This window comes from Tetrao urogallus (genome assembly GCF_951394365.1).
Source record: "Tetrao urogallus genome assembly, chromosome: 2".
In the NCBI taxonomy this organism is placed as follows: Eukaryota; Metazoa; Chordata; class Aves; order Galliformes; family Phasianidae; genus Tetrao; species Tetrao urogallus.
The window spans coordinates 47,473,369-47,489,938 of NC_136814.1; the positions used below are offsets into that span (position 1 = coordinate 47,473,369).

Consider the following 16,570-nt stretch of genomic DNA (forward strand, 5'->3'; position numbering starts at 1 on the left):
AAACCAAATGAAGCCAGTGGTTAGTCTTTGACGGGTATGTCTGAAACATTCTCCATTGTTTTGTTGCACCACAGACTTAATGCAGTGACATTTCAGAAGCACCAGTGTTATTTTTCAGTGCAACTGCACTGCAAACTGGGGAATAGGTATCCTTAGGCTATGTCTGTGTTAGTTTGTGGAGTGTAGTTTGGGTTTTGTTTTGGTTCAGGAGATTGCCTTTTGAGGTGAATCTCTCAACCATTCCCATGAAAGCATACATGGAGAGCACAGACTTTGATTCATTGTGGATGAAACTACACTGGATGATGTGCTCTGAGAATATGGTCACATAAAGATAACAAGTAAGACTAGGACTGGACCAAAGCAGTCATTCTGAAATGCATATGTTGCACAGACATTAAGTACAAGTAAGTACTGAGCACAAATTGTCTTGCTGTATGGATTTACTGCTCTTGTGCTTCACTGTTTGCTGATGCAGAAGTGAAATTCCTCTAAGCACAGTGAAGTAATTTTCTTCTGTTTTGTACTCATGCTGCAGTTCTCTGTGAAGCAGGTTTGTGTAGAGACACTGAAGGCTCGAGTACCGTTACAAGCAGATCAGATCTAGGTTCAGAAAGAAGGTATAAAACCCTTTCATGGGAGAAATAATGATTTCCCCTCCGTCCTGTCCCAGTGATTATTTAGTTCATTGACACGCTGCATATTAAGGGGAATTTGAGTAGGATTTTTCAAGCTGTGAATGCAAGCTCATAATTTGAACCATTTCCTCTTGGAAATTGAATAAAGTAACAATTTGGGTCACAATGAATATATGAATGCTGGCTTGGAAAAAAAAAAGGTTAGTTGTCCTTTGAATATCTGAAAGTGTGTTCACGTAGGAGTTGGACTTGATGATCCTTATGCATCCCTTCGTTCCCTTGGGGTATTCTATGATTGCGAGTAGTGATGTGCCTGGACATGGTAATTTTGGTTTGGGCTATTGATTTTAAGAAGAAATTCTGTGGATGTTTTACTTCTTTCTACTGCTGTCAGTGATACAGCGTGCAGAGATCATTTTCACAGACTTTTCTAGGCAGGACACAAAGTGTGTTTAAGTCTCAGAGTATGTACATTCTTCTTCAGAAGGCAATTTAGCCAGTGATGACTTTAATTGCTGGTAGTACCAGGGCTTCTACGTGGCACCTGCTGATGAATCTAAGGGAACGCAGGTCTCCCTGCTTCTCTAGCATCCTTCAAACCAGTATCTGCTTGTCTGAGCTGAAAAAGTCTTTCTCCCTTGCATTCTCTGATTGGAACAGAGTCAACACAGTAACATGTCACTACTCGTTAGAGGAGGTGTACTGTGCTACTAGGATGTAAGTGAATGTAATTGGTACTGTTAGCTGCACTGAGGCTGTTGTTTTTGTTATAAGCCACTTTGGCAGGATCAGAGAGATTAGGTCCTGAAATTACTGGAGCTTTCATCTTCTTTACAAGTAACAGTAATGGAAGATGGTGAAATCACAGAATCACAGAATGGCCAGGGTTGGAAGGGACCTCAAGGATGATGAATCTTCAACCCCCCTGCCACATGCAGGGCCACCAACCTTACATTTAATATTAGACCAGGCTGCCCAGGGCCCCATCCAATCTGGCCTTGATCACCTCTAGGGATGGGGCATCAACAACCTCTCTGGGCAGCTGTTCCAGCAGCTCACCACTGTTTTTGTAGAGAACTTCCTGACATCCAACCTAAATCTTCCCTCCCTCAACTTAAAACTATTTCCCCTTATTCTGCAGTTGTCAACCCTTTCAAAGAGTTGATTCCCCTCCTGTTTGTAGGCTCCCTTTAGGTACTGAAAGACTGCAATGAGGTCACAGTGAGGTCACCCCACAGCCTTCTTTTCTCCAGGCTGAACAAGCCCAGCTTGTGTTCCTAGTGAAAAGGGTGATAGCCATGAGTTCTCTTGAATCGGTGGTGGTTTCTGCTTGGAAGCCTCCAAACTGTGAAGAAAGGGACTTGTGCTGCTCAGAATTTGTGATATGTGGAAAGAAAGCACTTTAAAGGGCACCTCAGCAACCGGGGAAACGTGCAGTATTATTGTCTGTAAGCTTTGGACGTAAAGCATACATGCAGGGTCTTGCTTCAGGACCTAATATGAAAGACAACAAATCTCTGGTTTTAACTATTACAAAATGCTGTCCAGATCTTCCTGCCATGGTCACCATGTAATTATTCTCTTGTGATTTGATGGAAGGCAAAAAGTCAAGTTTCCAGCTCCTGGCCAGAGGTGCAGAACTTCCTTTGATTCATTCAGCCTTTTTATTAATCTCTGATGATAGTAGCTGCCTTTCAGAAGTCAAAGCTCAGTACTAAGACAGCAAACCCCAAGCTACTTGTGCTGAGCATAGAAGTATCTTTATTATCCTTCTTGCTTTTTCTTCTTGAACTGATAACTAAAACTTTTGCACTCACTGAATATGAATTTATGAATGGTTTAGTATCACTTGCTTATTTTTTTTCCTGAAGAACTCCAGAGATAACATTGTGTAAAGCCTAACATGAACTGAACTTACTTTTGGTTGGATCTAAATACCATGGATACAGTATTCACTTAATTTTTCAAACCTTAATTCAGATTCCGGGCTGTCTTGTAACACACAGTCAGTGATTAAAGACATTCCTGTTAACTTCATTTTCCTTTGAATTCTGTGCTAGTTTGGGATATCCCATTGTAGTGACTGACTATCAGACTTGGCTGGCTGTGCCACTCACCTGCTCTTTCATTCCCTCCTCACAACAGGAAAAAAATAAGATGACAAATCTCACAGATCAAGCTAAAGATAGAGATCAGTGACTGATTGCTGTGACTGGCAAAGCAAACTACTTGGGGAAAAGTATTGTATTGCCAATTAAAAATAGAATAGGACAGTGAAAAGTAAGCTATAACACCTTTCCCTTCCCAGCATTTGCTACCAAAATGTTGGCATGTAAACCCAACACAGAGATTTATGTCAGATTAACATAACTAAGGTCTTTGGAAGTTTTATTGGCTGTATTTCAAAGGAACCTACAGTTTCAGCATTTGAAAGTTCATAGATGAAGAATCAAAGTGACTTCTTTTGCCTGATACTGTCTGTTCCAGGCTTATTTCTGACAAGTAGATTTCTGTAGAACTTGCCAGAGGTTACAGTTATTTTATACAGTCTTGGGCTCTGATTTTTTTTCTCCTAAATAATCGCTTCCATTCTGCTCTTTTGAGAATAGTGAGAGTATGGCAAGCTGCTTTATCTGTATAGGTACTAACATTTGTCTCACACATGAGTAACTGTGAATAATTTATATTTATTTTTTGAATTTTGAATGCAATCATTAGTTTTGTTCCACTGATTTTAATGTTTTATCCAATCCATCACAGGCCTGTTGGTCTCTCTGGTGTGGGCCTTCTGTGATGGCATGCTAAAAGGAGGAATAGGCTTACTGTGAGAATTAGTACATACAGCGCATGAGCAGATTTTGTGTGGCTTTATATATTTATGGCAGGTACTTAATGTGACCAAAGCAGAGATCATTGAACTTTGAACAATGAGTTTACTTTTTCAGTTTGAGCTCAGATGTAACTCTGGCCTAGGTGATCTAAAAACTTGTATCTTTCAACCTTCAGAATGGCTATTTACATATAGGTCTTTAGATGATTATACATCTTTACTTTAAATGAGGTTGTCAGCTGAAGCAGTAGAAAGTGGGTGAAGAGGTTTCACTGTTTCCATATTTGGTTTACAGACTAATGAAGAGATTGAGACTAACTCGTTTGGTCCGTACAAACCACTTGTTTTATGGCACTGTGAAGACAAATTCTGTAATGATGCTTACAAACATGACTTTGTCCTGTGCATGTATGTCTTCAGAAGTGAGATACCCATCTGTTGTAGTGTGTGTGCCTGTCCAGCACAAAGTGCTGCTCTTCTGTGTCCCATTTCCTTCTAGATTAATTATTGCAGAATGCTCAGTGGGGTGGTATGAAACATCTGTACTGGGATGCTTCTCCATGAGCTGAAACTGCTTCTGTATCCTTTTGAGTAACGTAGTCTTCCAACTGGCAGAGCAGTTATAGGTGTATAGTCCATGTGAATACCTAGTTTGTCCTTTCCTTGTCTTAGGAGCCTTATACATACTTCTGAGATTTAATGGCTGAAGCTTGTGATCTGTTTTATACTTAAGGACAGCATTAGCAAAAATAAGGCGAAGCATATTTTCTCCGAGGGTAAATGAAGGGAAAGTCACATCTGTTGGAATGATAGGATACAGATCTGCTTAGGTATCTTTTCTGGATGGACAACGTGTCTCCAACAGCTTTCAGAATAATTCAGTGCTTTCTGATTTCTTGTGTTATGCTACTTATTGTGTGTGTATGTGGTTTTTGTTGCATTTACTTTATAGCTATGTTAATATTTTTATATTGACTTCATATTACTTTGACTAAGCAGATTTTGAGTTGGAAAACCTTTGAGAAGGTTAAAAAAAAAAAGTGTTTTCTTGCAGTGGGAGATGGAAGAATGGGATATGCAGAAGAAGCTCCCTATGATGCAATTCATGTAGGAGCTGCAGCACCAGTTGTGCCCCAAGCAGTAAGCCATTTATGTTTTTGTGTGTGTTATTCATTAATCTCTTAGCTGTAAAAACCATTTTATATACTTAAATATGTAAAATACTTCAGAGAGTTGCACTGCTGGGCAGTATCAGTGGGTAGGATGCTGTTAGAGCATGGTCTGTATCGGATTTCTGATTGGTTTGCTAAAGGCTGCGTGTTCTAATAACTTTCCTGTAGATGTTTTAAATTTCAGGTGTAGAAATCAGTGCTACAGCAATGGAATATTTTCCTTAATAAATTGTTTTTGTCATAATTGAATGACAAAATTTAAGTATTTGTTTCCCAGGTTCTGAGACATTGGGCCTGTTGGAAAAATAATGTGCTCAGCTGGAAATATAGAGCGCATATATTTTTATTTACCAGCTTCTGGGAACTACTGATCAGCTGTAATTAACCACCTTCTTAATTATAAAAACAAAAAGAGGTTTCCAGGCAATTCTCTCACGTTCTGTGTTTCTTATCACTTATCTTAACATTCATATAGAATAGTTTCATTAAGTGTTGTTCCATTAACAGAATAAAAGAAAAGCTTTTAGGTAACCCATGTGTTTGACAATTTGAAATTATTCAAGAAAGACAATGTCACAGATGTCAAATTGTATTCTAAGGGCACGAGAGTCATTTATCCCACAAAATGTTAGACAGTGGGCCTGTACCAATAAGTATCAAACTTTTATATCTGGCAGTTTAAAAAGAATTTACTGTTTTTAAAAAAATAATATATATGTATAATAACAATTAATGGTCTTGATGTGTTTCCCATCTTGTATAGAAACTAAAACTGCATCTGACACAACCCAATTTTTTTTACCTTATTTTGGAATTACATGAAATTACTGTGAATGTGTTTTGCAATGTTGATTTTTGCCATGTTGTCATGTTTCTCATTTTCAGTGTTTTATTGTTAATTGAAGTAGTTATCTACTGCATAATAGCAGATAAACAATATGGCAAAGCTGCTCATGTAATGTTATCAATGTTGGATCCAGCTTCTCTAAGTGGCTGGTTACATTCTAATTTCTGTTGTGTTCTAGCTTATAGATCAGTTAAAACCTGGCGGAAGATTGATATTACCAGTTGGTCCTGCAGGGGGAAACCAGATGCTTGAACAGTATGACAAACTAGAAGATGGCAGTGTCAAAATGAAGCCTCTGATGGGAGTGATATATGTGCCTTTAACAGATAAAGAGAAGCAGTGGTCCAGGTGGAAGTGATTTTCTGTTCCACTTACTTCTTCCACATACACGCAAGGTGAAAGGGTGTGATTTTAAGCAGATAGACTGCAAGGCCTGCGTTTGCTGCTGTCATTGCTTTCTGCTGCTCCATACCATGAAAAGTGACTCAGTTTGCATTACTACGTCAGCAAGAGGAGGTTATGCAAATTTTAAGTTAAATTAAAAGCAGAAAAAAATATTGCATGAGTTGCACTTTGTCTCTTTTGGACTCATGTTTTCTTCAGTTTTGGTGTGTTGAAGTTACTTTTTTCTTTTTAGTTTTTTAAAATAGAATATTCTCTACGTTAAAACTTCTTTTAATGAACTCTTTATAAGCAACTTGCCAAATAGGGTAAAGCGTGAAATACTACTGAAAAATAAATATAGTGTAAGTTAGTGGTAATTAGCTGTTCATTTTTTTATTTTCCTGAAATGTCACAAGTTAAGAGAAAGCTCTATAAAATCCTTAGGGGGCAACATAGATTATCTTCTTAACTCCTTTTTCTCAGCCTCTAAGCAGCAGAAAGTGAAGAAGCTAATCCCCTCTTTTGTGTAGGGTAAGTGTATTTGAGTAGCGTTCAGAACACTTTCTCAGACTTGTTAATAAGTCTGTCACCTGTCTCTGGGGATATGTTTGAGTTCTACAATGCAGCAAGCTCTCAAGGCCTTTCTAGAAATAGTAGACCTTCCAATGAGTTGAGCTGAATGAGCAGAAACACAGCATAGCACAGCTGCCAGCTTAAACTACGCTATTTGTATGACACTGAACAAAGCAGCAGTCCTGTTTTGCTTCCTGCCAGAAAACATTTGTGAATGTGTTATCTGTTTTAATGAAGTGCACAGATCTGTACTGAGCTCTGGAAACAGCTTTTGAGCTTTATATTTCTTGCATATTATTTTTTTCTAGATATTCTGTGGTATAGCTTATGATTTGGATACACAAACACTTCAACTTTAAGATATCAAGATGTCCATGAGAAAGTACAAATAAAGCAGTTAGTATTACTGCTGCCTGCTGAAACTTCACTGTAGTGTTTGTTGGACGGCTGTATAGTGGCTGTGTACAAATTAGTGTTAGAACATGAGTTCTAAATGAGCTTAGATCAGATATTGCAAAACATACTTACTATTCAGATTTTCTGTATGTTATGCAAATTAATACTTTATCCTTGAACCTTAGCAGTGTTCTGTCAGCATGATACTTGAGGATTTCTTGCCACTGTGTAAGGATTTGAAAGTCTCATTTTGTGATTACTTTCCTTCTCTGACAAATGTGACCGACTTTATTCAAATATGGAGTTTAGGCTTTGAAAAAGAATATTCTTCTTGAGCTATCTTTTTTTCCAGAGAGTTTTAAAGCACATTTTTCTGCTTTTCCATCTGACTTTATGATAGTAGCAGTTGTTTTTCCTAGCACCAATGAGTATTTTTATAAATAGTGTTTCTTGAAGGATTTCTGGAAGCATGGCTATCCCACGCTGCTAATGAGGGTGTAGTATATTTAGGATCTTAGAATTCTAAAGTCTTCATATCTCAAGTGCACAGTTCTGTACTCTGCTTTCTCTATTAGTGCAGGAAGAGGTAATGAGTTCTTTTGGATTTCATTCAGTCCTGTGTACTGGTTGTTTTGTTGTTCGTTTGTTTGATTTCAATCTTTTCCCCGCAGATTTTTTTTTAAAAGTCTTTGATCTGTTCTGAAATACTTCATGATTTATTTTATTGTGTTAAAAACATATTGGTGTTATCAGAACAGATGAGCTTAGCCTGAAGTATGACCTTACAGTGGCATAAAGGCTTTTCTTCTGATGTATGTTTAATCTGCTTCAGACTTGGAAATAACTGGACTTCAGAGATGTCTTTTCACAGATATTACAATATCTCCTTTCTTAAATTGTCCTTTGATCTGAAGAAAACTGCCATTCCCTTCCTGAGGAGCTGCCGTATTGTAGACTTTAAAGGAGGTGGTTACCTGTCTTTTTTTTTTTTTTTTTTTTGATACTTTTCCTGATTGGTTAGACCAAAGTGCTGGTCAGCCAACTGCTGCTAAGGAATCTCCTAATAATAATTCAGTATTTGCTATCTATGCTACCATCAAAGAAAAAAGAGGTGTGGTGTTTTGTTTTGTTTTTTTTTTCCTGGGCTTCTTAGATTTCAGATTTCTTAGATTTATCTTTCCTAAATTGTTGAAGACCTGTGAGTGGAGGTCAGTGAAAGACTCATTTACTCTTCTGAAAGAGCTTAATTAGATCTCTCTGTAATAAAGAACTGTAGTATAAGAGAGGCTCCTGCGGCTGTAGGTCCCAAATTAATTGGATTTGAATGGTGTGTGTGTATTTATTTATTTATTTATTTATTTTTGTTAAGAGGTCTTCAAGAATCCTTTATCCTTAGCTCAGTTCTCTTAGTTAACATCACATCAAGTGCTTTCATTCCTAAAGCAGGGAACTGCTTCATCATGTTCAGAATTGGTGTTCTTTCACAAAACAGTCGTAGCATGATAGCTTCTGATTCATACAGTTGAGGCCAAGATCAATTGATGCTGTTTTGCAATGTATATTTCAGTCTGCTAGCTAATTGCATTAGGTGAAAAGCTGTAAATGTTTTTCTTTAACATTTATGTACACACACATAATAATGCACACATGAGCTCAGTTTCTCATAACTGTAAAAAATAAGCACTGCATGATTTTAACACACAGATGATGGATTGTTTTGGGCTGGCATGCTGTTGTTGGATTCAGAAGTAATGAAGCCTGGGTGAAAAGTCCTTTGAGGGAGGCCAATCCCCTTACTACCAGTTTATGTTTGAACAAACAGAGTATGAAAATCTGTATTTTGAAAGTGACATCTAAGATGTGCTACTTCTTTTTTGTTGGGAACACTTAAAGCAATGGGAGATTGGTTAACACACTGGCATGGCAATATAGCTCATTTGAATTCTAAGTACAAATACCATTTTGTAAAAGAGAAAACCCTCAAATACATTAAGTTAGCTGGCAAAAACTTTGCCAAAATTTGTATATGAGTAATGTGCCATCTTTTAATACTTCCAGAGCAAGTATAGGGTTTCTCTTTGGCTTTCAATTTTCTGAGGGTCTAGCTTGGGTGTCAAGGATCCAGAAGTGTTTGGCACAGTAAAAGACCTGGCTTTTGCAAAGCTGTGAGAGTATGTGGTAGGATTCAGGATGCAAATCACATCAGCTATGAGGCATGTTGAGATTAAACCAGCAGTAACAGTAGTCATTATTTACATATTTTTTGATGTAAATATCAACAGGTGGCACAGCTCCTGGAAGCATTAGGGAAGAATGGAGTAATTGGCTGAGAGTTACCTGCACTGCGTTTTAATCTCTGTATCAGAGGTTCATTTATTTCATCTGTTTAAAGCAAATACCTACTCTGTGAAACATGCAAATACAGAGACCTTCCAAACATTTGGCTGTAAACAGATTTTTATCTTGCTGCTGCCAAGATTTGTCCTCCCTTTTGCTTTTTTCTGCTTTTTAATTCTTGTGACACTCTGAAGCTGTATTATCAGTACCTGTGCTATAGAAGGCAGTGCAAAGTGCAAAGAATGCAAATATTTTTCTAACAAATCATAAGATTTGTATTCCAGCTGCATTAGATAGAACTGGTTGCAGAAGCCTTATCAGTTGCTTTTAAAATGATGTGCATGTTGCCATTCCACGCTCTATGGTTTGTGAACAGTAACGCCTTTGTAACTTCAAAGCTTTTGCTTGTGTGCACGTAGCACTATATTTTTTGTGGGTTAGTTTGCATGATATATGGAAATACTGGTGTGTACTGAGCCGGCAATCACATTAGTGAGGTTTTTGTTAACTCAAACATTAACTATGGCTAATGAGATCAATGCACTTACTAAAAGAAAGTGCAGTAAGCCCAGTTTATAGATTGCTTGTGCCTTGTGGATGGAAGAGGGGAAAAGCAAACACTTCTGATTAAGTTTTCCAGTGTTCGTAGTGCCAATGCACTGCTTTCAGATTTGATGAGCATCTGGTATTAATGTTAATGCTTTGGAAATATTTAAACAAATCACCAATATAAGATAATTTCACTGCTGGAATATAGGTTCTATGGATTCCCTGTTTCAGTGTGTTTTGCAGGATGTGTAGAAATGAAAGCCTGCATTTTCCTGTGTCATCACAGTGATTTAGAGACTTCTTGAAGCATCCTTTCTCCTCCTTGAATTTACTTCTGATGTAACAACTCCCTTTCTAAATCACACACACTGTGATTTAGTGTTTCAGGAGCTAATACAGTTCCTCTGAGAAAGAAATAAAATAGTTGATGTAGACTTTATGATGTTGATGTGAGGTTGATGGACTGGATCTTTTGAGGTCCTTTCCAATCCCTGACATTCTGAATTCCCAGCTTTCTTAAGAGACTGTAACTGCAGTTAAGCTTGTCTCTTTGGTAGCTACAATGAATGATTTTTGCCACTATTGTCTAGTAATCTGGCTCTGTTTCTTGCCAGTATGGAGCGAGTGGAGGTTGGATGACAGCCAGCTATGTAACTTCAAAAAAAATTACTGATTTTGGTGGTGTGGCAGACATTCACTTGAGTAAACGATCAATTTGAAGTAGAGAAGGGACTTGTATTTCACAATAGGTCACACAATTGAGACAGTATGAGATTGCTGTTGCCTTTCCTTTTTGACTAAATGCTTGAAGAGATTTCTGAAATTTTGCCAATTTGTTTGAGCCTTTAAATGTGTTCTGATACAGGAACAAGACTTTTCAAATCTAATTTCCAGAGAGATTAGAAGTATAACTACTGTGTGTGTTTTCTTTCTGCAGGGATGAATTGTAAAAGCTACATCATCTTGACCCAAACATAGTGTTACAGTGGACTGCTCATCTCCAGTTCTAAAAGCTTTTTGAAAACCAACAGCATTGCAGCTTGTTTTGGACTTCGTTATACTGTTGTTATCAGCATGGAAAAGCGTGGTGTTTGTTTTATTTTTTTAGATGCTCGAGGCAAATCTGATAAAGACATGGTAAAAAGTTTTATGTGGGCACTGTTTTATTTAACATGCCTTTATTTTACTCTCATCTGTTTGAAGTGAATTTCTGCAGATGAACTGTGGATGAAGATCTATAGCTTGTGAACTCTAATTTTGATGGGGGTACTTGAACACTCTCACTTCTCTTGGCTCCCGTGTCCCTTGGTAAAACTGCTTCTGTGCACCTTATGACACTACATAGGCAATACCAGGTTTTCTGTGTTCCAATGTCTGCTAGATGCTACTAAAAGGAAATGAATTTTTTTTTAAGCTTTTGACATGGTGTCATAGACTAGCATGTAGTAGATACAATCAGCTGCTTTATTACCTTAAAATCAGGCATTTGTATATATTGAATTTAAAAACATCGAAGTTGGCTGCTCTTACTAAACATTGCTGTTTGAGTTGGATATAAAAGACGTGGTTTTCCCTTTCTTTCTAAAATTAGTTAATGAAAACCTGAAACTCTGTTTTGGTTTACAGCTCACTGCTGTTACAGTAAACATAGATTTACCTCCAAAAATACATGAGAGCTGCATCCCAGTCACTGGGATAATAAGGCTAAAAACAAGAGGGAGTTTGTGCTTGTGTGGAGGACTACGGTCAGTATGTGGCAGACATACAGATCTTTGCATTATTTAAAAATAGGAAACAGATCAATATCTAGTCTGGTTCAAAGCGAAAGTTGCTTTTGACAAGGCTACGTAGTGAATTAATGTGCTCTTTTTTTTCTGACTCTGGAAAAATTCCATTCTTTTGAAAAGCAAACTGTTGTTATGCAAGGAAAATGTGTGACACATGTAGAATGGGTAGAGAATCCCGGACTCTTACCTACAGTTGTTCAACTTTCATGTAGAAGAATCATTGGAAGGCTATAAATTTTTTTTTTCTGCCCCAAGTTTTCTGTTTTAGTATAGGAAAATGCAAAGCAGTACAGCACATTGAGCTGCTTTGGAAAAGTGGAGAAGCATGTCTGATTCTTCTTGCTCAGATTGGAGCAACTGGGAAATATTGTAGGCAGCATGTTGTTGTTTTCTTTTTAATGATAAAAAGGATTATAGAATAAAATAACCAGTATAAACACAGCCATCGTGATCACTGTAAAATGCATTTGGATGTCTGTGGCGGAACAGCTATGTTTTGTGATAGGATTAATCACTGAAAGCACGAAGGCTAAAAAATTCAAAGGCCTCTGGATCTGAAAGAGGTAACATTTGAAATAACCTTCCCTGCGAAGGTCGGCACAGTCCCATTCCTGTGTGAAAGTGATGTATCAATTCACATAGATGTTTGGAAGTCAGTGTACCACCTCCCGATCTGGCCACAGTCTGGTAGCACACAGACTGATCTTATAAAGGAATTACTACAGCGTGTATTCTAGAAAACACAGTTCAGAAAAAACCCATCTGCGTCTGATGAATTTGTACTAACCCACAATCAACTGTGAATCTAGTTGTTGGTGTTGAAGTGAACTATCTTAAATGATGCATGCTCATGTTCAGCCTTTTGGTCACTGTATCATTCAGTTTGAGTTCAGCTTTATTTACATCATCTCACTAATTAGTCAAAGGAAAGATAAGAATTCAACTGTCTCCAAATTTTTGTCTCTGGACACAGTAACAAGCTAGCCTAAGGCAGGAGAGGTGACGGAGCTGAGACCTGGCAACAGCTCTGTGAGGAGAACACTTCAGGGACCAAGGCTGCGACAAGGCACCCGTTCTGCAGAAGGAATTGATGGCAGTCGGGTGCTTGGGCAGGGTGGAGCATGCAGGGGCAGCGTTTAGGAACTGGGGAATGAAGACCCCTCCGTGGTGGAGCAATGGTTCTGAAGTACAAGCTTCTTGGAGAAGAGGACAAGTTGATGTGCAGAAGAGTTGAAGAGCTTGAATAAATGCTGTGTGAAATGTCTGAATTGCTACTTTGCCAAATAAATTGAGAGGAAGCTGTATTTAGATGTCTGGGTTTATTTCTTTATTTCTAAAATCTTTGCCTTCACAAGACTTCGCATATCCAATAAGAAAGCAAGCCTGTATAAGGAATGCTAAATGACCAGAATTGTGTCCATTTTTAGTTAGTTAATGTGCTGCAGCACATGGCAGCAGTTACCAAGTCTGATATATAAATGCAGTTATATGGTGCTTATTGGAGTTTCTTACAGTGGACACCAGTGTGTTCGGGGAGCACATGAATAGGTTTTCACCAAGCCTGTGAGTTCTGTATGCGTGCAGTGTTGTTCCTCTATGGCTGAGGGCAGCTGCCTGGTCTAGTTGTAGGGTTCTGGGCTTTCCTTTCTAACTACAGGGCTGCTGTGTAGTTATGGACATCGCTGATCCATTGCAGTTGTGGGGAACAGCATGGCTGAAGAAAGTTGTTCTGAATTTAATGTCAGTGCCATCTCCTTTGTGCATTAGGAACTGGAAGGTATGAAGAACAATGTTAAAATTTCCTGCTCTATCATCTTTAAAATGGGTTTACATGCTTTGAAGCCTGTAAAAGGTTATTTCTGCCATGGCTTTCTGTGGTGGCTCAGTGCTTCAGGCTTCTCTGTGCTCCAGAGGTCCAGAGCAGCATTTGGTGCCCTGAGGGTGTTTCTGCTGTATTGCATGTGTACTCATAGCTCTATGTTCTTGTGTCCTACCTGAGCTAACTAGCAGCTGAAAAATACATGGTAAAGGTAATTCTACACATTTCCCCCTCCCCCAAATATTCCCTGTTTACAAATACTTTTGCCTTTTCTTACTCTGACCAAACTGTTTCGTGGGCTCTATTTTTCTTTCAGAGTAATCCCAATGTATTAATTGCCTCTGTGATCTGTCAGCTCTCTTTGAATCTTTTCTAGTTTTTTCCCATTGCTTGTACTATTTCAGCTTTTGCCACTAGAAAGCGAAACAATCAGTTCCCAACATGGGGAGGCCATCCTGTTGTGCTGTGTTTGTGCTGCCCTGTTCCCTGCCAGCCACCCACCAGTTTGCAGTTTGGACTGGAACTTTATGCTTTATTTAGGGTTTTAAAAACAAGTGGAGCATCATGCTGACCTGTTTCAGCCCTCTTGTTTTGCAAATGTGCTTCTGGAACTGCTCTTCCCTAATGTTGCAAGACCATGGAACGTGTGGGGCCTTCAGGCCAAGACTGTTCAGAATGGGACTGCGTAGAAAAATGGGATTCCGAATTGCAGATACAGTTCAGGTAGGCACTGCCTGATACCTGGAAACAGATTGTACACTTATGTGTATGTAAGTGTCTGAAAGGCAAAACAATTCAAAATAAAGCAATCTAACCAAAATGTGTACCTTGCTCAGCATTAAAACTCCAATGAAACATTTTGATGACCTCTCCTAATACTCAGAGAAGTAGCATCCGTTGGTGTATGCTGTCAGAACAGTCTGTGCTCTCTGTTTCTCTGGCGACGGGACACTGGTGCTGGAAGGCAGCTGGGCTGGGCGGTCTGCAGTCAGCCCTGGGAGCTGCAAGGAGGGCTGCAGGAGCCAGTGGACGGGGCTCCTTGCATGCTCCAGAGCACGGCTTCCTGATGTGCTCAGGTGTGCTTCTGCTCAGTGATTTCATGTCACTCATTTTAAGGCAAATAACTTGTAGAAAATGAACATTACTGAGTTTTGTACAAATTGCAGGAGTTGAGCTGGCTTTGTCTTGCTCTTCATCTGGCTGAGGATGCCCATGCTTTCTGGTGAAGCGCAAGTTTTTTACTTAATTTCAGACTAGCTGGGGAGTTTCCAGTTACCTTAGTGCATTGGTCTGCAGAGCAGCAAATCCCACCACCGCCTCTTAGAAGTCTCTGGGCAGACAACTGCAACACATTGGTAGCTGCTGCCAAGTGCTACACTGCTTTTCTTGCTGCTGTGGAGAGATGGTGAAGAAGGATTTGCTGTTTCACTAAACTGCAAACAAAGCCAAACAATGAATTTTTTTCAGTGATGGGAAATGCACCCTAAGCAGGTGGGTAGCGCATCTTTTCTGGGTGGCTGTATTTATAATGTGATCTTCTGGGTCTTGCACAATTTGCCATGCCTGCTGTAGAAAGAGAAGCTGTGCTCCCAGGTTAGAAATGGATGATAGCATCAGAGACTCCTGGATGCCATCAATTGCTGCAGTCTGAACAATCAGACTCTTCCTCACTCAGCAGGAAGGCCCTGGGAAGCAGTGCTGGCAGCCCAACCTCCACAGCTGCTGTGCTGCATGGCTCAAGTCTTGCTCTTGATGCCAACAATGGATAAAGAGGGGAGGTCTGTCTCTCTCCTCAGCCTTCCTGTAACAAAATGTCCCTACGTTCTCCCCACCGCATATCCCAGCTTCTAAGGTCATTTCATAGAGGCTGTTCTACATGCTTCTGTCTGCTCACTTTGAGCTCTCCTTCCAGTGAGAGGAAGTTAAGAACATTCAGCTGGTATCTGAAGATAAATGCAGTGCGAGAAATGTATGAATAAAATAGGTTTATTAGAGCTATTTTCCATAAAGTAATCAGGACTGAGCAACTCAAAGAACTATTTGTGTACATGGTAATATTCTTGTATTCTTGTAGACTTGAAGATGCTGAAGTAAAAAGACGACATACAAAAAGATGCATGCCTCGTCTTGCCTCCATTTCTATTGGGACCCATGATGAATGCAACATCCTTGGACAGTCAAACAAAGTAGACAGCACGGTGTCTATATTTATATATATGTATATATAACATGTACTGTACACAATTTACTGTTAACACGTCTGAAATTCACTCACACATATCGATTACTTGCTCTAATTCTATGAGAATTTTGCTGGGATGGGGACACATTGCTGAAGCCTTCAAGCTTTGGAGGGAGCTAAGAATTAACCAGCACGAATCCCTTGCTGTGGGGGAAGCACGGCCGGGTTTTAATCGCTCTGCCAGAAGCGTCAATCTCACTGACTGTGCCCATCTGCCTAGAATTAACTTTGGTTTTTACCCACCAGAGTACCAACACTGCTAACCAGTCTGTGTAGCAAGGCTGGGGCTGGTGCCCTGAAGAACAACCACTGGCAAGTGCTCTTTCACAGGGTGGAGCACATTGAGCTGTGGGTACAAAAGGCTGAAGCCTGCTGTATGAGGAGAGATGTAGCTCTGGGATCACATACCACAGCTGTCAGGCACTGGTAAGTCCCAACTTTGAGTACTTGCTTTTTTCATTTTAGCATTTAGTAAGCGTGACTTTGTTAGCTGCTCAGAGGTTTAAACTATGAATGAAAAATGTGTTCCGTTCCTTAAATCCCAAATATCAATATAAATGCTGGTGCTTAGATGGCAATTGCTTTTTGTTAACAAAGCAAAACAAATTTTTTTTTTAATTATAACATTCCAAGTGTCCGAGGTGGGAAAGTGCATGGATCCATCTCTGCTGGATGGTACACTCATGTTGGTCTACAGCATCCCTGTAACTACTGCAGAGCACACTGGTGGCAGCAGGGTGGTGACAAGCTGCTCTCTGTTCCTGCCAATGCTACAGGGACCTGGTGGCCTTGGCTGCCTCAGCACTCTGCCCTAGGGCCCTGGTAGCCACGGGGAGGACAAGGGCATCCCAAGTCCCCTGGGGAATTCTCCACCTCGTGGCATCTTCTACAGCCAGCTGGAGCTACCCTCTGGAGCCTGAACGCTTCTGAATACAGGCACCCACCCACATCTGTATTCATCACTGAAGGGGGAGAACATGTTTCCTTATCATGGAA

At 39.6% G+C, this 16,570-nt stretch overlaps 1 protein-coding gene across 3 annotated transcripts in view; it reads left to right on the forward strand.

Moving 5' to 3' along the window:
• PCMT1 (protein-L-isoaspartate (D-aspartate) O-methyltransferase) overlaps positions 1–5,845 on the forward strand; it is a gene marked incomplete at both ends in the record, with an annotated part of 28,970 nt that extends 23,125 nt beyond the window's left edge. For all 3 annotated transcript variants that reach the window (XM_079532960.1, XM_079532961.1, XM_079532962.1), the window contains 2 exons: positions 4,523–4,608; positions 5,666–5,845. In XM_079532960.1, coding sequence (XP_079389086.1) covers positions 4,523–4,608; positions 5,666–5,845 — 266 coding nt within the window. The remainder of the gene's footprint in view (positions 1–4,522; positions 4,609–5,665) is intronic.
• Positions 5,846–16,570: the final 10,725 nt, after the last annotated feature.